Source organism: Myxocyprinus asiaticus, chromosome 49 (assembly GCF_019703515.2).
Source record: "Myxocyprinus asiaticus isolate MX2 ecotype Aquarium Trade chromosome 49, UBuf_Myxa_2, whole genome shotgun sequence".
Classification (NCBI taxonomy): Eukaryota; Metazoa; Chordata; class Actinopteri; order Cypriniformes; family Catostomidae; genus Myxocyprinus; species Myxocyprinus asiaticus.
The window spans coordinates 15,254,995-15,277,871 of NC_059392.1; the positions used below are offsets into that span (position 1 = coordinate 15,254,995).

At 36.6% G+C, this 22,877-nt stretch overlaps 1 protein-coding gene across 3 annotated transcripts; it reads left to right on the plus strand.

Moving 5' to 3' along the window:
• The first annotated feature begins 571 nt into the window (after window positions 1-571).
• Window positions 572-19,418, plus strand: b3galt2 (UDP-Gal:betaGlcNAc beta 1,3-galactosyltransferase, polypeptide 2). Of its 3 annotated transcripts, XM_051693747.1 has the most exons (3): window positions 572-1,242; window positions 16,550-16,649; window positions 17,230-19,418. In XM_051693747.1, exon 3 carries the CDS (start codon window positions 17,490-17,492, stop codon window positions 18,795-18,797), a length of 1,308 nt encoding a protein of 435 aa, XP_051549707.1. In that variant the 5' UTR covers window positions 572-1,242; window positions 16,550-16,649; window positions 17,230-17,489; the 3' UTR covers window positions 18,798-19,418. The 3 variants fall into 3 exon arrangements, with proteins under 3 accessions (XP_051549707.1, XP_051549706.1, XP_051549708.1); XM_051693746.1 differs by lacking the exon at window positions 16,550-16,649; XM_051693748.1 differs by lacking the exons at window positions 572-1,242; window positions 16,550-16,649 and adding an exon at window positions 16,667-16,902.
• The last annotated feature ends 3,459 nt before the right edge of the window (window positions 19,419-22,877 follow it).

Consider the following 22,877-nt stretch of genomic DNA (forward strand, 5'->3'; position numbering starts at 1 on the left):
GACCTGTATTAAATATCAGAAAAATCTGGAGTGGATCTTGAATATTCCTGTAATTCTTGTTCATCTGGAAAATAAATAAATAAAAGAACACAGAGCTACTGTCCATCTTTTTTTTTATTTTTGTCATTGAATATACACAATTGTTTGTTTTATTCGGAACATTTTATTAGAAGGGAAACTGATTGTTTTTAGGTCGGAACATTTTGTAATATGTAAATATTTTTCAAAGAACAATAATGACCATACAATTTTATTATTTGGTGAAAATTTAATATTCAGGAGGGGGAAAAAATGGAATACAGCACCTGTTTGTCTTGAGCATTGAATAATTTGTTTATGAATGAATGTTCTGTAAACTGGCTTTTTTGTGTTTATATTTTTATTTTATTTATTTATTTATTTATTTATTTTATTTTTTATGTTGTATGCCTCGTTTGGAAAGAGAAAGAGAGAGAGGGAGAGCGAGAGAGAGAGAGAGAGAGAGGCTTTGGGGAAGTGGGAGTCATTCAAAACGGATCACGTGGGAATCCCACCCAAGTAGGCGGTGACGTCGATGAGGCAGTCAGTCAGAGCAGCGGCGTCAGATAAGGGTTTATTCCATCTGCTGTTTCCCCTCCCACTAGCCCACCCAACACATCATTTCGCAGAAAAGATTTCGCGTCTTCCTACTCCACTGCATGGTCGTGTTCCGTTAGACCAGCCTCGGAGGGGCTTCGTGTTGCTGTTAATTTTGACACGAAGGACCCACGAGTCTTTCTTCCTGCAGCTGCTTTTTCCGTTACTCCGCTGGACATACTTACGCGCGCCTTAGAATGTGGTGAAATGGACCGTTGAAGTTCGTTGTTTTTGAAAATTCTCTTTCCCACCTCTCGGTATTGTTTATATTTGCGGGGGAAACACAGGCATGGGAATACATTTGCGGTTGAGTGAGTGAAAGTAGGGGACTAAGTGACAGTACAGACATTCAACGCTCCGTTTCAGACAGAGAAACGGGTGATGTTTAGAGTGTCGGATAGCTCCTGACAGATGGAAGGAGGGGTTTTGATCAAGGATGGAATTCAAGATGGAAAACGACAAAGGGGGGCTAAGTTCTCGTGGTTGAAGTGAAGAAGTGGTTTAGCGTTGGGTTGGTTTATTTTTATTTATTTTTTTATTTTTTTGTGGTTGTACCGGAGAAAATGATGGCGCGCGGTGCGGGTCGACAGACGGCGCGCGCATCTTTCCACTCTGCCACAGAGTGAGGTAGGTCTCATAATAAATGCAAATATCAGAATATGTTTTATAACTGGGCTTTTTATTTTATTTTTTATTTTTTTGCCCCCAGATTTGAATTTTTGGCACATTTTTGTCATATTTTGTGGCATTTTTGCTCTAAGCCCCCAAAAATTTCAGACCCTGCTGTTTACACAAGGAGTCTTAACTTAACCTGTAATAAATGTTTTGTCAGATAACCTAAAAATGTACTTAACGTGATAACTGGTTTTAGTCAAGTCAAAAATATGATTTAAAATGGCCTAATTAATATGACTATACACATTAGGTTACACCTACAAACATAATTTTTAAAGGTCAGATGAGATTGGAATAGCAAAAACACAGTTTCACTTTTTACAGAACACAACCCAGATGTAAAATACATGGCCATATTCCATGATTCCCCCACTCAGTCCTTAGATAAAAGTGAAGGTTGTTTTATTTATTAGTAGTTTAGCTGGGAGGGAAGTAAATGTTGCAGAAAATGCGACTACTACCAGGTGATGAATCTCTGGTAACATGCCCCAGATTTGGCTAAGCCGTGAGTGTTGAAGTATTGAAGCACCACAGCTGTCAAGTGAAATGGACTTTTGCAAATGGACCACCACGCACAGCTCACTACTCTGCTCAGAGGCACTTTTAAACGGTGGTAATGGGATGCACCGATCTGCTCTGATGCTGAATTTTTTAACCAAATCGGGTATCTGTCCGACAAGCTCGTTTCAAATCCGATCGAAGTCGTTGTTACTTTAAAGCTCAAAAAATGACATGAAAGAACCATAAAAGCATAATTAAAGTATGACTCGTACATTTTAAGTCTCTTGAAGATAAACAATAGCTTTGTCAATCGAAAAAGGCTGCGTTTAATAAGTAAAAATATACTATTCATGCGCAGCGCGTTTTAATGAATGCGCGCTGCTCTGTTGACAAACTCTTAGCGCATGCTGCTGTTTTCAGCTTTCAAAGCGGCACGAGCGCTTCACACAAACAACAAGGCCTGGGCGATATGAGCATATGTAGCGTGGCAATGATATAAAGTGTCAATCGATAGAGATTTTGTTATATCGTGTGCGTATATCACGATATGTAAATATCCATGTGCGCGGCGTTGGCATATTTATCAGTGGGCAGGGCTTCACGTAAGACTGAGGGGGGTAATGAATTGCGGCTGTTAAAAGCGCCGTTTATTTGCACGTGCTGGTTTAGTAGCCGAATTACTAAATTATGCAGTTTAGGCAACGGTGCAAACGCGACCACAAACTTGTTGCTGAAAGCAGTTTGCATGTGTAATTCCAGTCTTGCGGGGCGATTCTGAGTGCTGTATAGTGGGAGAATTCAGCAAACCACAGAGTATTTGTGCAGATTGTTCAGTTTACTTAAAATAAACTAAAGCAACACAATTCTAGAACATTTTGTCATCTTGATTTCATTGTGTTCTATCCTATTACATTTGTAAAATTGAAGATGACTTAATCCATTTGAGTTTGGACTACGTAAATACTTTTTGTAGCATTGATGAAACTGGGCAGGGGATTTCCATTACCCAGCATGCTTTGCATGGGACTGGATGGGGTGAACAATTGTTGAAATTAAGTGTTATTTTATGCATTTTGGGGCAAGATGAGAACAGAAGATTTGTTAATGTTTAATAATCTGTTATAATATAGTGCCTGTTAGACTGGAGTTTTGGGGGTTACTATTGCAGTGAAGTTTAGCGCTTGTGCTAAGGTTGAAGATGGACTTCCACTTTGAAGTGCTGTTTGATATGAGTGCTGCTTGGCTTTATAAACAATTGTTATCAAATTGACAGTGCAGCAGTTACACTGTCCTTCCACTTGCTCACCTGGCACAGTGTCTCCCATTAATTACCTAGACTGTGGCGGTGTGCCACAGTGTCATAATAAATCTAAAATATATAATATAAAAGATCTCTTAACATTGTGTTTTGCGCCATTGACTTGGCAAAGCATCTTTCACTCCCAGTCAGTCAACCCCCTGCTGTATGCGCAACGTTATTTGATTTTTTCCCACCTGTATTCTGGCAGGTCCCGCCTCCAGTGTTCGGATTGGCTACTAAGAGCTACTTACAAGTGGTCTGTGATTGGGCAGTTGAGAAGTAATTCATATAGATAAACAGAGGGACATCATATCGTATACATTGCAGAAAAACAAACAGCTAATAAGTTCGAAGTTCAGTGCAAATTTTAAATGGTTAACATTAGACTAGGCAAAACTATCACATGCATTTAAATCAGCCGTTTAAAGCTTTGTCGATTATTATTATAATGGGGAGGATGTAACATCACAGCTTCCAGTGTATAAACAAACGTGTGTGTTTTTACTTTTTTCTGTACTATACAACTGAGACCTATTTACTATACAGTATATTCCATACAGCTCAATATACGATATGTAACATAATTTGTCACTTCTTTTCTATAACTTCAGAGTAGAAGTGGTTTAATGAAGTGATATGATAGATGTGGGTGAGAAACAGATCAAAATTTAAGTCCTTTTTTACTCAAGTGAAAGTCAATGTTTAGATTTATGGTAGAAAAAGGACTTAAATATTTATGTTTCTAGGAATATGGTAAGAAATAAGATTTTATATTTCTTGGCCTACAGAAAAGTGAGAAATACACTGTCAACTGTGAACAGTGTTGGGTGTAATGCATTACTACTTTTTCATTGAAAATTAAGGGATTACTCTTAATTTTTTCAGTAATTTAATTACATTACTTCTGATGTAATTGTGTTAAATACTGTATAGACTAGAACAATTCTATATAAAACAATGGTGAATTTAAAATCAAAATTTAACTTCTAATGTTAAAATGTATGTTTCTTAATTTAACGCTGCCCCCTTAAATTCTTTGGCCAGTTCATGAATAATTTATTTCATTTTGTGATTTATTTGAGAGAATTAAAAGAACAATTTCATGTCTATCCTTGTATTTTTCATCTTGTCGAGGTTGATAAGGATTTTAGAAAGTAATTAGTAATAAGTAATGCAATTACTTTTCAGACAGAGTAATTAGTACAGTAATCTAATTACACTGTAGTTGTAAGTAGTAGTTGGTAATTAATTACTTTTTAGAGTAACTTACCCAACACTGACTGTGAATTAAAAATGTTGTTTTCCAACCTTGCTGCCTTATAATTATAATAATGCATCTGACTCCGTATATTATTCAATCAATTTAAGTGCTGCTTTAAATTGAACACAATTACCATATTTTACCATATAAAATTATATAATATTTTCAGTTCCAAGGGTGGCTATGTGCTTACCATCAATTGCTATGTGCTTAACTGATCAATTTCTTTTCCACAGCATTCTCAAAAAAATACATATTCTCTCATGGGAAGTGGTGGTTACCTTGATATTTTTTATATTCTTATATTTGGCATACAGTGAAACCATAAATGTGGGAGCCAGGCAAAATCTTAAAAAAAAAAAAAAAATCACATTCATATCACTCATTATTGTTCAGGACAAAGTGAACTGTCACATAACTAATTATTTTCTTTCCAGTACATTTATTCAGCCATTTATTATTACTAAAAAGAAAAAAAACACATAACCATCCAGTCAGGTGTCGTCAAGCTAGTGACCTATAGACAACTTTCGTCCAATCATTTGATGTCTAATTATATCAATAGCGGGAGTTGCTGGAATACGGGTGGGGGGGGAAATAAATCGTACGCGCACATGCTCTCACACACACACTCACTGGAACCAATTATCTAACATTAACATTATGACCAGTGGCTCTGACAACGTTACTATTTTCAGTATCTGAGGAGCAAGTTCAACACAGGTAACCACTTTTGCTTCATTTCTTCGATGGCTTACAGGGATCGACATTAACGCTTGTCCGAGGAGAATTTTACTTGCCAGACCAGACAAGCAGACTGATTAAAACATCAATAACCAAAAAAATAACCGGCTATATTTGTAATAGCCTAGGCCTGTGTCACTTATTAGAAAGTTCATATTCTTATTCTGCTGTTGAATGTAATCAAGAGCACGTCATTTTATAATTCGCAAGCAATCTAGAAACAGCTGCGCCCTGTTTGAGTGACAGGCGGTGTATGTGTGTGTGCTGAAAATGCTTGCGCTAATGCGCACCTGAACGGTCAAATACATTTCAAAATTCCGCCAAAAGGCCGTCTTGGTGAGGTATTAATGTAAACACAGAGAGTGATGTCTAAAGTGAACATAAACAGTGGAGAAAAAAGCTGATTTGTATTAAAATGTCAGACTTGTAAGTGTAAATGTAAGCTAATAGACCTGCTGTCCAGTGTAGAGTGTCATTATAATAATCAAACAACCATAACAAGAAAACACTCACTGCTTTTAACTGAGTAACGTTAGTAGCTTTAAAAAGTTTTAATGTATTATAATCATACAGTACAGACCTGTAGTAGTTTTGTTGCATTTCATTCTGAATGTTTACTTGAATGCTTGATAGCCTACTGCTGTTAAAAACTTTTAAAGCTGTTAAAGCACTGAATTTTCTTAATTTGTATTTTTTGTTCTATTATTTTTAATCTATTTCTATTCATTGCTGTTTTTTATTGTTATTTTATTACTGACTGTTTACTAGTTTTAATGAAGAACTTGAAACCATTCTTCCATAATTAACATATTAGTTAGTGTTATTTGTTGTGGTTTTGAAGCTGGTATTGAGAATCATCAAATTTCACTACAGACTACTGAAATTTTGGTATTGTGATAATGTATAGCCTTTATTACATGGTAGATTTTGCTGCAATAACATGATGAAAAAGTAGATCTCTTTCCATAGATGTGTGAGCACCCCTGCTATTAATGGTGCCGATGGAGGCTTTTCTTTATTTGACTACAATACGTAACATAAAATAATTACCATGTGACAATAGCCTCCTCTCCTACCCAGTGCAGTTTACATTTGTCGCAGAGAATTGAGTTGATTGCATAGGTACACTATTATGTTGGACATCGATCGAGTTTAGAAAAATATACAACAAACTTTGACATGTTACTTGAGCATGTAACCTAATTGTCCTTTTTTCTCTCCGGATAAGTCACTTTTTTACTCGGACAAGTGAATGACCAATTTACTTGTCCGGAGGACAAGCACATGACGATGCTTAATGTCGAGCACTGGCTCAAATGTATGCTCTAGTCAATTTTGTGTTTTGACCATTTGTGAACTGCATTAAACTCCATCTTGTTTATGCTTTGTGGGTGACTTTTTTGCCGTGCCATCACCATTCATATCTATACAACCAATGTGTTTGATTAAATTACTACTAGAGCACAAAATAGTTTTCAAGAGCGCAAAGTTCTTCATAGATCTAGCCTCTTAATTTTGCTCTCTAAGTGCACCAGATTAATGAATTTAACTTTAAAATAGGGATGCACCGATCCGATACCAGGATCGGTATTAGCTCCGATACTGAAGCTTTTAGACGGATCGGGTGTCAGTCCGACGAGCCTGATCCAAATCCGATACTGTGTGTTAGATACTGCCATGTTCGTTACTGTCAAGCTTCAAAAATGACATAAAAGAATCATAAAAACACCATTAAAGCAGTTCATATGACTCGTATATTTTATTCAAAACCACTTGAAGACATGCGATAGCTCTGTGAATCACAAAAGGCTGTGTTTAATAAGTAAATATATAGTATGCGCAGCGCCAGAGCGTTAGTGAATGGTGATGCTCTGTTGACACAAACTCAGGCACAGGCTAGTGATGCACAGCAGTGCGCAATACTTGAGCGCTACTCAAGAACAGCATCTTAGATGTAGATGCTCAATAGTTCGTTTCACTTATAATATGCACTTAGAACGGCACCGGAGGTGCATTTTTACCAAAATTTGAATAAGAAGCGAATTAAACTACAGTGAACTTGCCTACAAACAGACACATACAGGACTCCCTGGAGAGTTTAGAATGTCAAAATAAAAGCGTGAGGGTTTAAAAAGTGCATGATTTAAATATATTACTGTTGTATTTAAAATAATGTCAATAATAATAATATTAATAATTTTTTTTATTATTATTGTCATCATTAATACTTGTTTACAATTTATAACAATATTTAAGTTGAATGGGTTCCAAAAAATAACTGATGAAAAGTGAACTGATGTCTTACAACTGAATTGAACAAAAAAGAGATCTGAATCCTTTAAAGTCCAGAAGCAAGTTGAAACATTTTTGGAAAATAAAAGGGAAAAAAAGGCAAAAATAAAACACTGGTTTCTTTTCTACTGAAGACTTACTGTTAATTTTGCTGCTACATTATCCAGTATACTAGTTAATAATAAAGTGTTTCTTAATAAGCTATACATTTATATTGAAATAATGTGTAGTTAGAGGTTTGTGTTTCTTTACATATTAAAGAGTACTCCCAATTATTTCCACACAATAATGTAAAGATATTCTAAACTGATTATGCAAAAAAACAACACTGGTATCAGCTTGGGATCGGTATTGGCCGATACTGATATTTCCGATATCGGAATTGGATGAGAAAAAGTGGTATCGGTGCATCACTACTTTAAAATGTAAAAATTTCAGTCTCACAAAATCCTGTGGGGAAACACTGCTGGCGTATACTAATGATTAATAAAATAAACTAATTTGGACCAACATAATAAAATTAAACATTAAATTTAGTTTGACGAACCTAATAAAGTTGAGATAAAACTACTATAGTACATTGATTTGACCTCATCCAACTAAATTGTTGGCTAAATGAAACTGACTTACGCCAGAAGTGCACTTGGCAACACCACACATCTATACTTCATCATTTGATCATTATTTGATGAATTATTGATACTGATATGATCAAAAGAGAAAAGAAAATGAAGAGGAGCTTGTCATTAGAACAGGTGTGACATCTGTGGTGTTGGTTTACAAAACCCGACACGGAGCAGAAAAGAATGTAATCTGCAAACTGTGTCTCATGACAATCACTCGTTGTAATACAAGCAATCTGTTTTAAAACATCAAAATGAATCACACTAAAAAAAATATTATGCAGGGTTCCTGCGGATCCTTAAAGTCTTAATGTCTTAAATTCAGTTTTCCCAAATTTAAGGTCATAAAAAGTCTTAAATGTCTTAGATGATACAACAAAATTCTTAATTATCATTTAAAGAGGTCTTAAATTTGGGGACGGAAAGATGGGAGTCGTGATATGACCTAATGTGATTATCAAACTTCAAAAGAATATGATTTAATTAAATGCATGTGCTGCATCCTTCAGAGTGAAAACATGGCACTGTTGTATTTTCTCCAAGCACGTGGGAGCTTGTGTGTGTTTTCAGCTGTTGCAGAGAAGTTCACAATCATTAAGCCATATCATAAATTTATGACAAGCACTAATGATCAGCTGTTGATGATGATGGTGTAGTGTTGATGAAATATAACAATGTTTTACTTTTAATTGTTTACATTGTAACACGTTGTAGATTATTGTAGAAGTGCACATTGTATATCCTTTATTTGTTTGATTGAGCAGCTGGAAGCAGTGACGCGCAAACATTTCAAAATAAGAGTCCCTGGTGTATTTCAGTCTTTAAAATTAAAAGTTCTGCGCAATGAATAATTATTTTTATTTTTTTTCCTGGTTATTTGTATTTTGGTTGCACCATAAACTGCATCTGGAATTTAATTAAATATGGACTCTTGTAGCCTCTGTCTGGCCCTCCCCATCACAGGAAGAAATGACTAAGAACATTTAATATAGGCTACCAATTTTAGAAAAACAATTGGGAGATTAATTGCCTTTCAACTCATATCAGCAAAATCCAATATCGGTTGACCTCTAATTGGTATTTATTTATATAATGGTACATAAACCAATTTTAATGTTATATACTGTATATGTGGAAAACATGTTTTTAATATTTTTAACTTGCATATATCCTACCCTGTTTTACTGATAAGCAATGTTAAAGCCATGTTGAATGTGTGACCCTGCCTGTTTAAGAGTCTGTGATACATGATTTATTTTGAGATTGTGTGGGTTTGTTTTGGTATGGGGATACGGTATTACTTTTATTTGTTCAGGTCTTGAAAAAGGTCTTAAAGTCTTAAATTAGATTTTTAAAACTCTGCAGCAACCCTGTTATGAAAGCCAAAAGATGCGCTCTGCATTAATTTCGTCTTTTTTTTTTTTTTTTCAAGATGTGTTTTTATTTGACATTTATTTTTTGCAAGAAGCGTTTGCATAATTTTTGATATTTTCTGCAAAAAGTGTTATTTTTGGAAGGTATTTTTTACTTATTATTTCTTTGTTACATTGCTTTGAGAAGATTTTGAGTTTCTTGAGTAAAGTTTATAATAATAATAATATTGGTCAACAACTTGAAAAAACCGAAATGTGGCATTATGTGAAATTGAGCATTATAGGTTTTAAAACAGTGGGTTTTTTTTCTTTAACTGTTTGTCAATTTCCAAATAAAGAGAAAATTATATGAGGAAGTAGTTTTCATTTATGAAGTATTTAATTTACTATCTGTATTTTCCAAAAATAGGCATTATTATATGTTTTTTAATATATTAACCAATTTTTATTGATTTATCAGAAAAAAATGACTATCATTTTATATATATATATATATATATATATATATATATATATATATATATATATACAGTTGTGCTCAAAAGTTTGCATACCCTGGCAGAAATTGTGAAATTTTGGCATTGATTTTTTAAAATATGACTGATCATGCAAAAATGTATATAAGGGTAGTGATCATATGCAGCCATTTATTATCACATAGTTGTTTGGCTCCTTTTTAAATCATAATGTTAATAGAAATCACCCAAATGGCCCTGATCAAAAGTTTACATACCCTTGATAGTTTGGCCTTGTTACAGACACACAAGGTGACACACACAGGTTTAAATGGCAATTAAAGTTTAATTTCCCACACCTGTGGCTTTTTAAATTGCAATTAGTGTCTGTGTATAAATAGTCAATGAGTTTTTTAGCTCTCACGTGGATGCACTGAGCAGGCTAGATACTGTGCCATGGGGAGCAGAAAAGGACTGTCAAAAGACCTGCGTAACAAGGTAATGGATCTTTATAAAGATGGAAAAAGATATAAAAAGATATCCAAAGCCTTGAAAATGCCAGTCAGTACTGTTCAATCACATATTAAGAAGTTGAAAATTCGGGGATCTCTTGATACCAAGCCAAGGTCAGGTAGACCAAGAAAGATTTCAGCCACAACTGCCAGAAGAATTGTTCGGGTTACAAAGAAAAACCCACAGGTAACCTCAGGAGAAATACAGGCTGCTCTGGAAAAAGACAGTGTGGTTGTTTCAAGGAGCACAATACAACAATACTTGAACAAAAATGAGCTGCATGGTCGAGTTGCCAGGAAGAAGCCTTTACTGCACCAATGCCGCAAAAAATCCTGGTTACAGTATGCCTGACAATACCTTGACACGCCTCACAGCTTCTGGCACACTGTAATTTGGAGTGACGAGACCAAAATAGAGCTTTATGGTCACAACCATAAGCGCTATGTTTGGAGAGGGGTCAACAAGGCCTATAGTAAAAAGAATACCATCCCCACCGTGAAGCATGTTGGTGGTTCACTGATGTTTTGGGGGTGTGTGAGCTCTGAAGGCACAGGGAATCTTGTGAAAATTGATGGCAAGATGAATGCAGCATGTTATCAGAAAATACTGGCAGACAATTTGCATTCTTCTGCACAAAAGCTGCGCATGGGATGCTCTTGGACTTTCCAGCATGACAATGACCCTAAGCACAAGGCCAAGCTGACCCTCCAGTGGTTACAGCAGAAAAAGGTGAAGGTTCTGGAGTGGCCATCACAGTCTCCTGACCTTAATACCATCGAGCCACTCTGGGGAGATCTCAAACGTGCGGTTCATGCAAGACGACCAAAGACTTTGCACGACCTGGAGGCATTTTGCCAAGACGAATGGGCAGCTATACCACCTGCAAGAATTTGGGGCCTCAGACAACTATTACAAAAGACTGCACATTGTCTTTGATGCTAAAGGGGGCAATACACAGTATTAAGAACTAAGGGTATGCAGACTTTTGAACAGGGGTCATTTCATTTTTTTCTTTGTTGCCATGTTTTGTTTTATGATTGTGCCATTCTGTTATAACCTACAGTTGAATATGAATCCCATAAGAAATAAAAGAAATGTGTTTTGCCTGCTCACTCATGTTTTCTTTAAAAATGTTACATATATTACCAATTCTCCAAGGGTATGCAAACTTTTGATACCTTTTATATATATATATATATATATATATATATATATATATATATATATATATATATATATATATATATTCAAATACAAAATTTGTCATATCGCCCACCCTTAGAAAAACATCTCAGCTGTAGATGCTCGATAGTTCGGTTCGCTTATAACATGCATCGAGAATGGCACTGGAGGAGCACTTAACTAGATTTGAATAAGAAGTGTATAAAACCACGGTGAATTAGGCTACATACACACACCCAAAGGACTTCCTGGAGTGTTCCACCAAAATAAAAGCCCAAAGGTTTTAAAGTTTAAGACATGCCTGAATATATATTACTATTGTACAATAAAATACCAACAATTAAAAAATTATTATTATTATTTGTTTACAAATTACAACAATATTTAAGTTGACTGGGTTCCAAAAAAACTGTGTGAATGAAAAGTGGACTTGTATTCTGTTAAAACTAAAGTGAACAAAATATAAATCTGAATCCTTTTAAGTCCATATTACAAGTTGAAAAACATGTGCAAAGACATCTGGCTTGTTTTCTACTGAAGACTTTCACTGGAATTACTGTTTATTTTGCTGCTGCATTATCCAGTAGAATAGATAACAAAGTTTTTCTTAATAGGCTACAAACATATTGAAATAATAGTTAGACGTTTGTTACTTTACATATGAAAGATTACCCCTAATCAGTTTCACATATGAGGTATAGACATTCTAAACTGATAAAGAAAAAAACAACACTGGATTCCGAGAGTTCAGGGATAGGAATCATATAAGGAGAGGAAAAGGGGTATCTGTGCATCCCTAGTAATGGCAAAAAGGATGAGGTCGGACTTGGTCCTCTCTGCATTTCACATGCATTTATTGTATTTTCCTCCAGTTTATTAGGTAATAAAACTGAGAAAAATGACAATAACTAGCAACCATATTAGGCTATTTATCTGTTATAGAAGACTTAGAAGATTAATGTTGTATGCAAAGGTCATTTAAAAATGTTAATGCATTAAATGTGTTTCAGTTTATTTAAAATTACTAGTATTGTTCAGCAGGAATCTATAATGTCTACAGATTGTGAGAGTATGATGCATGAATCAACAAACCTATTTGCTCTCATGGGAGATGAGATGTCACAAGTCATATAGCATAAACAAAATTAAACAACCTGCTAAACTGTGCAATGGGGGCCCAATATGTACACTATATGGCCAAAAGTTTGTGGACACCCCCTTCTAATTAACAAATTTGGTTACTCCATTAAATCCAGTAAAGAAAAATCTTAATGTTTCTTTATGTAATAGTTTGGGCTTTGTGTGCTTCTAAATTTGTGGCAGCTGTTTGGGGATAGCCCTTTTCTGTTCCAGCATGACAATGCCCCTGTGAACAAAGTAAGGTCCATAAAGAAATGGTTTACTGTGTCTGGAGTGGAAGAAATTGACTGGCCTGCACAAAGCCCAGACCTGAACCCCACTGATCACTTTTGGGGTGAACTGGAACAGCAACTGTAAGTCAGGACCCATTGACCAACATCAGTTCCTGACCTCACTGATAGCCTTGTGTCTGAATGAGAGCAAATCCCTGCAGCCATGTTACTACATACAGTATAGTGGAAAGCCTTCCTAAAAGAGTGGAAGCTGTTATTACAGCAAAGGGGGAAATTGATGCCTAAGGTTTTGAAATCAAATTTTCATCAAGCACATATGGTGTCCACAAACCTTTGGCCATATAGTGTATGTTTGCATTTTCCATTAAATTTCATGTGCAAATTATTACTCAATTTTGTGTGTTTAGTTTGGCCACAATGTTCTGCTAAAACAGAAGTGTGAGGATTATATTCATCTGGATCCAATATATGGATGACAGATGCTTTGAGAATAAAATGCTTTGTGCTTCATCTGCACAATATGTCATTCATTAAATTCACCTTTCAGAGGAGCATTTTAAAACTTGTGAATGGCGTTTATTAAGCACCCTGGCATTTGAGTAATGGATGCAATAATGTTTTAGGCATGGTCCAGATATTCCCCAGCAAAGGTCACGGCACACAGAGTTTAAGAAAATAGCAAAATAGAGTGTCAAAAACACATCTGGCAAAGAGATTGATTGTGACCATGTAAATGCAGAACGGATGATACAAATGATGTCAAATTAATCGCTCCTTCAGGAAGAATCACCAGCACATATGGAGGTTTATTGAATATAATACACATTTGTTGTTTACATTGCTTTTATTTCCTTCTATTGATTTACATTTTAAATGTCATTGGTTTTGATTGGCTTGGTCAGGATACTCTTGAAATGCCCTAGAAAGGGGCCTGCTCAAATTAAGGCAATAGCACAAAGATGTTTAAAACTTAAACATGTTTTGTAATATTTATGTTCGGGTATCAATACAAACAGGGCCGGCCCATCCTACAGGTGATACAGGCAGCTGCCTAGGGCCTGGGGGGCCCCGTGAACCCCAGCAAAGTAAATTAACAAGTCATAAAATTTGGAAACATTGATTTTATTTAGAAATTCTCCACAGTTCAATGGTTTCTAACGCGCACACACTCAAGGGAGCGATCAACACGTGAACCTGATCATTTAACATATAATTCACAATGACGGTGAAAACTAAAAACAACATATTAAGTATAAAATGAGCTCTGAATAATCACGAAAAGACAAATAACTGAAAGTTACAACAAATAAAATGGCAGCAGTGTATCTAAAATTGTGAATGCGCACACCTCACAGAAATGCAGGAAATAAGTAATGAAAAATATTGTTTTGAGGCTTATTTTGTTGTTTAATGATTTAATGACAAGAATAATCAGCTGGAGAAGGAATTAAAACACTGCCGATATAAAGGCACTTTTGCACACATTCTGGCCAGCTTTTTGTTTTCATTGATTTTGTTGCTCTAAACAAACTTGTGCATAGTTATGTGGGGTGAAATGGAATTTCAAGCATTGTCAGCAGTGTCCTATACAATTAAATCTAAAACTATTTAAAACAGCATTTTCTTATTTTGTGTTACTTTAATGGGTAACACTAACGGTTGTAAATGTTAACATTAGTTATTACAGAATGAACTAACATGAACAAACAAACAGTTGGATTTTTATAAATTGACATTAGCCAAGACAAATAAATGCTCGAAAATTGTATTATACATTAATGATACCTAATGCAAATCTTATTTTACAATGTTACCCAGTAAAGGTTTCCATGACCTCATATTAATTGAGACATTGGTTTATTTGTACTTCTAGAAAAATTTGAAAGGCGATCAAAATAAGGCGACAAAATGGTGACTTGTCACAGCACCTAAAATACACATTCCCTTATGCATGCATGTTAACCTGTTGTTGGGAAAAAAAGCTATTGGACATGTTATTTGCCATCTACCAAGCTATACAGTATAGTGCTTTCTATTAAAAAAAACTGTTCATTACGTTTGCAGTGGTTCTGTGGATGTTTTAAAGTTATGATAATTTTCACACCGGGGGGTGGGGTGGTGCGCATTTTCATGATTTCGCCCCACAAACTCACTGGCTGGCCCTGAATACAAATTTCCAGATGCGGTTCTGATTCACAAGGTTTTTAATTCTGATTTCAATTGGATTCTGTTTATTTTGGGTATATTTCAATATATTTATCTATTTTGTTTCCATATGAAAGCAATTTGGCGATTCTCAATACCAATTTTGAAACTATTACAAGCAGTAAAACAAACGAAAACAATAGAACAAAGATGCAAATTAAGAAAACAGTGCTTGGAAGTTTTTATCAGCTGTATTGAGTATTGAAGTAAACAATCAGATATTGAGTATTTCATGAAATGAAACATAATACTACTTAAATTACTGGTCCTCACTGTATGATTATAATGCACTAATACTTATTAATACTAAGTTTTCCAGCAAAAAGCAGTAAGTGGTTTTCTCATTTATTGTGTTTTGATTAATAATAACAACATAGTAGACAGCTGTGGGTCTATTAAGCTGAATTTACACGTCAGGTCTGATATTTTGATTCAAATCCACTTTTGTACTACTGTTTACCTTCACTTTATACTTAAATGACTGTTTACATTAATACCTCCCCATGAAGTGTATTTTACTGTATTACAACAACTCCGCAAGCGTTCTTAGATAACACTCAAACATAAAGCACACACACATTTAGGTGATCTGTTGACATTAAGTAGTCAATATTTTTAAGTAGCAAAATTTTAGCAATGCATTTAGTTGGTTATGGTCAAATAATAATAATCAGAAAACACTAAGGAAAAACCGTTGGGAGCTGAGCATTGAAAGGCTCCTGAATTTTAAATTTGAGGGTAACACAGATTGCTGAGTTACTGTATGCTGATCTCCATTATATTTACTCTGTTTGCAGGTGTTTCCTATTAGAAGTGTAATGGTTTCATGTTGCTCTCCTAATTGATGACCGCTGTGGGCACATCACACTCTTAATTTCAGTAACTGTATGAAATTAATGCTGCTGCAGCTGAAAACTGAAATGAAGGCAAATGATTTAAGGAATTCTTTTAATTTGTTATCAAATAGATAAATATTTATGTACTCTCCTGCCCCTCCAAACAGCTATTTATGCTTGACAAAAACGCATAGAACCATTGAGTGCGGTACACAGCGTTCTCCAGTGAGGCTCTCATTACTGTATATCAATGTATGACAAAAGAAACCTTTGGAGCATTTCATTCGCTCTGTTCTGAAGTGCGTTAACCTTTAAAGCAAAGCCAGGCTTAGCCTGTTTCCACCTTATAGTAATTGCCCATGCTGGGTGAGCACATTTGGTTGAAAAGGTTATCATTCTCTGATCCAGCTGTTGCAACAAAACAGAGCGCAATACACTGAGACAAACATTTAGGAGGTAGGTGGAAGGAAAGCACATTCAAAACTTTATGGATTGTAAAAAAAAATAATTGCAGGGCTCTAACTGAGCCAGAAACCTGAACCTGAGAAACACAACTTTCAAAAGCAAAACCACTTCTTTAATAATTCCCTTCTATTTTTAGATCACAATTACTGGGAGGAGGTTCTGGAATCTAATAACCCCCAGTGTGTGAGAAAGCAGCAGCTGAGAGGAAATTGCTGGCAGGGAGGCCATTCCCTCTGGTGCAGTGTTGATAAGTTTAAGGTGGAGGGTGAATAAGGGGTGAGGGCTGTTATCACTCGCTGCTTCTGGCTGCGGATCCTGCAACTGCTTGCTGGAGCCTGAAAATTCATTTTGACGGATGTTTCCCCTCACTGGCTGTTAGAGTGCATCTGGGCAGGGTGGTGGCTTAGAGGACCTCTAAAGCAGCAGTGTTCTTGCTGAATGCCATGTTGTGCAAACCTGAAATTTAAACTCTCACGCAGGGCAGTAAAGGTTAGCTCATGATATGCAGACACCGCTTTTGGCAATCTCCCCCACAGCGTTGCCATGTACAGCAAATGTAGTTAACTGAATATCATCATGTTGGTGGTTTAGAGAGGTTTATGCTGTCATAAACCTTGTTTGTCACGAAAATAAATTTAACTACCAGGTATTGGCATTTGCCAGAATTAATATTAGCCTGGCGCCAAAGGTAGCAGAGTGTATCTGATGAATCTAATTTAAGATCATCTGCTGTACCTTGTATTTAACCGTGTACTGCAAAGATGTGCTTAGTTCATGACTACCCAGTATTATTCATTGTTTCTCTCACCTCCTTAGATCACAGAGGCGTCGGTCTGAGGAAGCAGTTGTCCTTCAAAAGGGAACTGCCCCAAAGCATGACCGTCTGTCACTGGGGACGGTCAGAGAAACGCATTCCTGCAACTCCCATGGACAGTTTGTCATCCCCCTCATAGGTCCACCTGGGGCCCTGAACACACCCTTCTGCCAGCTCGGATAACCCTCAGGCTGTTTGCAACACATGTTTGATGTGATTGGTTGTGACTGCCGCGCTTTGCTAAGCAGCCCCGCTCTACATCATGCAGTGGCGTCGGCGACACTACTGCCCCATCAAGATGACCTGGAATGTTAAGCGGTCACTCTTCCGCACACATGTAGCAGGCCTTCTTTCGCTGGCCTCACTCTTCGCCCTGTTCCTCATCTATTGCCACCAGGATTTGCTCCAGGGCCGGAGTTGGCTGCGAGACAACCCCCTGGTTTACACTATGCGGGGTTTGCGCCCCCCCAAGGAGCGCGCAAAGGGAAACCAAAGCTCATTGCGAAGCCTCTGGAAAGACAATGCTTATGTGCTCCCCAAACCATCTGTTAACTTCAATTTTAGTTCTCACCAGGCTGAGATCACTGCCCAGGGGATTGTGGGATTGGAGATCTCTGCAAGCACCAACAACATAAGCAGCAACACCAAGAGCTTGCACAGGGAAATGGGAGTGGGAGGGCGTCTGGCAGCTCAGCCTTATCAGTGGCTACTCAATGAGCCCTATAAGTGTAACAACAGCAGTCCCTTCCTGGTTTTGCTTATAGTTGCAGAGCCAAGTCAGGTGGAGGCCAGGAATGCCATCAGGCAGACCTGGGGGAATGAGAGCATAGCCATGGGTTATGGGTTTGTGCGCCTCTTCCTGCTGGGCTTGAGACCTGATGTGTATCTGCAGAGGTCCATTGAGGAGGAGAGCTTGCAGTACCATGACATCATCCAGCAGGACTTCATGGACACTTATTACAACCTTACCATAAAAACGCTAATGGGCATGAGCTGGGTGGCTCAGTATTGCTCGTACGCCCGTTATGTAATGAAAACGGACAGTGACATGTTTGTCAACACAGAATATCTCATCCAAAAGCTGCTAAAGCCAAACACAGCGCCTCGACAAAATTACTTTACTGGCTACCTAATGAGAGGCTACGCCCCCAACCGCAACAAAGACAGTAAATGGTACATGCCGCCAGAGCTGTATTCCAGTGAGAGGTACCCAATCTTTTGCTCTGGGACAGGCTATGTGTTCTCGGGAGACATGGCAGAGAAAATCTACAATGCCTCATTAAGTATCCGTCGCCTTCACCTCGAGGATGTATATGTGGGTATCTGCCTGGCAAAACTGCGGATTGACCCAGTGCCACCACCAAATGAGTTTCTCTTTAACCACTGGAGAGTGTCCTACTCCAGCTGCAAATACAGTCACCTGATCACCTCGCACCAGTTCCAGCCCAATGAACTTACAAAATACTGGAATCACTTGCAAAGCAACAAGCACAGTCCTTGTCTTAATATGGTGAAGGATAAGAGCGGCCAACGTCGGCATAGGAAATTGCAGTGGGAAGGTTTTCAGTGATTTAGCCAAGGCTCAGGGTTGAATTAGTGTTACTACAACATGCAAAATTCAGAAGTCTATGAGATAAGGAACAGCACAGAGTGTTTTTTGTTAAAGCTATTTTTCAATTTAAGAGCTGTTATGTAGTGTAAACCTGTACAGCTTGTTTTTAAGGAAAGTGAAAGACATCAATTTTGTGCAATATCTAGCATGCACAACTTAAAACATTGGTGATAACACCATTTCAGGTGCCAAATAACTGAAATGTATTGTAGTTGTTGAACTTCCTCTTCAAGCTAAAGCTTGATTGATCATATTAAAGGGCAAATTTTACTGGGATCCTCACTGTTTCTGTATAAAAATTGGGAATATCATTTGGTGGTGTATCTGTATTGTGACACATTTCTTGGTTTCTCAAAAGTGTCCACCCCTGGCGTTGAGATGTACATTTTTCTATCTACCTAAATCCTACAAATGGTTAACAGTAACCAAACAGTATGTATAATTAAAAGGTAATATGTGACATTTAACTGCATCATAGATGTCAGATATGATTAAAGTATTTTTCAAAGCTATGACTAAATATACAGGTCTACCCTTCATGAGGTTGAAGGTAAAACTATTAAATGTATTTCTTATGCAGAGTGTCTTTGAGGTGTGGTCTCTTCAAGTGCTGAGTGTCTCAGTGTATAAATAATGACATTATTCAAACCATGCTCAGCATGGTGTGAAATTGAAACTTGTGAGGTGATTGTTTTGATCAGGTATTGTCTTTAAAAAAATACAATATATTTCTCAACCTACATGTTTAAGACACTGTAACATGAAGAGTTGCTTGGTTTGAAAGCATCTTGGTCATTTGGTTACCATACATGAACCCATGAAATGATCATAAATTATGAGCGTAAACTCATAATTAATCTGACTGTCTAATAACAAGCATTATTGCCCATAATTCACTTCATATAGATTTTTACAGACAGTTGCACCCTTCATTTGCAAAATTAAAACGTCTTTTCCAAAATTTGCATAATTATGGAGAAATATCAACATTTACGTAAATCACCATTATATACTTATTAATTAAAATAAGACTTGAAAAATCCCAGAATCATTCCCTTGATGGAACCAAAGACGAATGCTTTAATGATAAAGCAGATAGTGTTGCTCTGGGTCAAAATATATAATTACTGGGGGTAATCCAATTAACTTGATGCAGGCAACATTTGAAGGGTTTATTTATCATTGTCATTACTCATTTGTCAGTCTAATTTTAATTAACCACATATTTGAGTGCCTACAATAACTGCTTTATACAGAGCTTGCACATTACATCAATTACAGGTAATTCCAAAGATAATGTTACTTTCTCATAAATTACAGCAATTTTTGAAATGGGACCAAATCTATTTAAAAAAATAGTCATTACTTCCAGACCCACTTGTCTGTGGATGAATTTGGTTTTACTTAAGTAAATGCTAAAAACAGACTTTGCCAGAGAAAATGGTAACCATTTTGAAGATAAAAGCTTTCCAGTTCCCAGAATATTTGGCTGTCTAAAGTAAAGTGGAGAAGAACGGAATAAATAAGACAAGCACTTGGGCAATTTATGTCTGTTCTGCTTTACATAAATATAGTAACAATAATAGGAAGGGCTTAAGAAATGACTGATATAACCTAGCAAACTTGTTTAAGAACTGAAATAATCTAAGAATGTCAATGCAAACTTTTATCTGTTAAAATATAAGGCAAAACAGATTCATTTGTGCATCATATGATTCATAAGGTCCTCTACATTTCAAACGTGATAAGGTAATACTGAGAAAGTGTAAATTGTCTTGAGTATCAGGGGATTTTCAGGACCTCATTGAAAGCCTTGCTTTAGAGCCTAAAACCGTCTGATAAGAATTATCTCTTTCTAGAAAGAAGTCAATTCGTACAGCAACCTGCAATTCCAGTGCACTGCAATCCATTAAATCCACATCTTCTCCTAAGCATTTATCTCCCTCAATTAAAAGGAATCAAAGTCATGGCCAAAGGCTAGCAAATATAACAAACAGAACCAGCTATCATTCCACAGCACCCTGTGCAATCACAGAGAAAGATTAGCACACTTCATCCACAACACTTTGTCCCGCTGATTTACCAGAGAGAGAGGAAAAAAATAAGGGGTTGGGTGATGAATGAACAGGAAAAGCCTCTGACTGATCAGTATTGAATACCTGTGCTGCTCTAAATGTGTGAAAAGTGAACACAAGAAAAGAACTGTAATGTACACCCAAGATGGAGTGGGTAGCCCAAGACCGGATCCAGACAAGTGTTTCCAGAAATACAGTGAATCTCAGAGTATGATAAATGGCCCAACACTGCCAAAAGACTATAGCACAGAAAAGAGAGTGAAGAAGTAAATTCTTAAAATCGAATGAGCAGTTTTTATTTCAGCCATTTTTAAAATATGCAAAATTTAGGAATATGTGTATTGTAGAGAAGGTTTAGCTATAATTGGGGAAATATTTTGATGAACAATCCTGAATGTCATTCAATTAAAAACTGTACTAACATGTATTCCAATTATATATAGAACTACTAAGTTGTTTTCTTTGGTCTTGTGTTATCATTCCTAGGTGAGCCAGGACTGACATAAGTGCCCCCTTTAGTCAATTGGTGCATGACACTCATGGTAAAATCACTGAATTATTGAGTGTTTTCAGTATTATCATGACCGCACCGAAGAGTCCTATAAGCCAAGCAGATATGAAGCTTTTAAGTTAAGTAGTTCCTGAGACCATATCATGCTTCACTGCTGTCTTTGCTTTTGAGTTGCCATCACTTTTCATGTGCAAACAGGTGAGGAATTCAAAAGAATGTTTGTAAGATCACTGTTTGGGCATGTAAAACACGGCTCTAAAAGCTCTTCGTTGTCCTTACTGAATAGCGGCCAATGTTGAATCACACACTTGGGCGTGTCAGTAATAATACATTTTATTTTATTTTATTTTAAATATTTTACCAGGTCAGATTAGGTAGAGCACTGCTTCCTCGCAAGGCCACCAGACTGTGCCAACTATCTTTTCTCAATAGCTCAAACAATGTCACTAAGCCAGAAAAAAGAATCAACTCAAATGAACTTGATCACACAGGAAATCGACATTTTGCTTCCAAAAGTTCATGTACCCTGAAATCAACCCCATCCTTCAAGTGTCAACACATTTCCATCTAGTAATACCGACAAGTAAGCACACCTCAGAGGCTCGATTTCTAGCCCCATGGGAACCAGGAAGTAATTGTGTTCACATAAACAGTGATAAGCACAATTTGGCGGTTGCATTTTCGCTTAAATGTAAATTTTTACTTCACTGATGGTTAGGTTTAGGGTGGGGGAGGGAGGTAGAGAGATACAATATGCATTCAACTTTTGACCTAATGTTGCTGAATTTACAGTTTGATCAGTCTACAAAAATATGAATATAAACTTGTAAATATATTTAGTGGAATTAATAGCCTACAGTAGGGTTGAGCAATGCAGCCAGCTTTACTTTCTTGCCATGCCAATCCAGTTCTACTGCAATCTGGGCCTGGATAAGATGGAAACATTCTAAGATATTATTGTTGTATACAGCCAAAACAGGGACTGTAGTGTGGGAAGAAAATCCTAGACCAGAACGTAGAACAAGCTCCTGGACAGTTTATCCTACCAATAATGTTTTCCAAGAGATGTCCAAATGGAAAAATCAATGTGTTGATGTGCTTTGAGGTGTAGCAGCTGAGAAGGACTTGCTTTCATGATGTAACTCTGCTATAAAAGGCTCTTGAAAAGGCTAACAAGAAATACTGTTTTCACCACATAAATCTATGCTGAGCAGCAACATAGAAAGGCCCATCATTTACAACCCTGTATTCTGTTAAAAAAATAAAAAAATAAATAAATAAATAAAGCTAGTAAACAAGTTTTAGAGAAAACATAATGGGCTCATATGGTCATTTATTACTTGTGGCTAAATGACTTATTGCCTTAGATTTATTCACACAGTATGAACCCTTTGTTACCCAATGACATATTAACATTGATTTCTTTCCTTCTTTTTTTCCCAAAATCAGAAA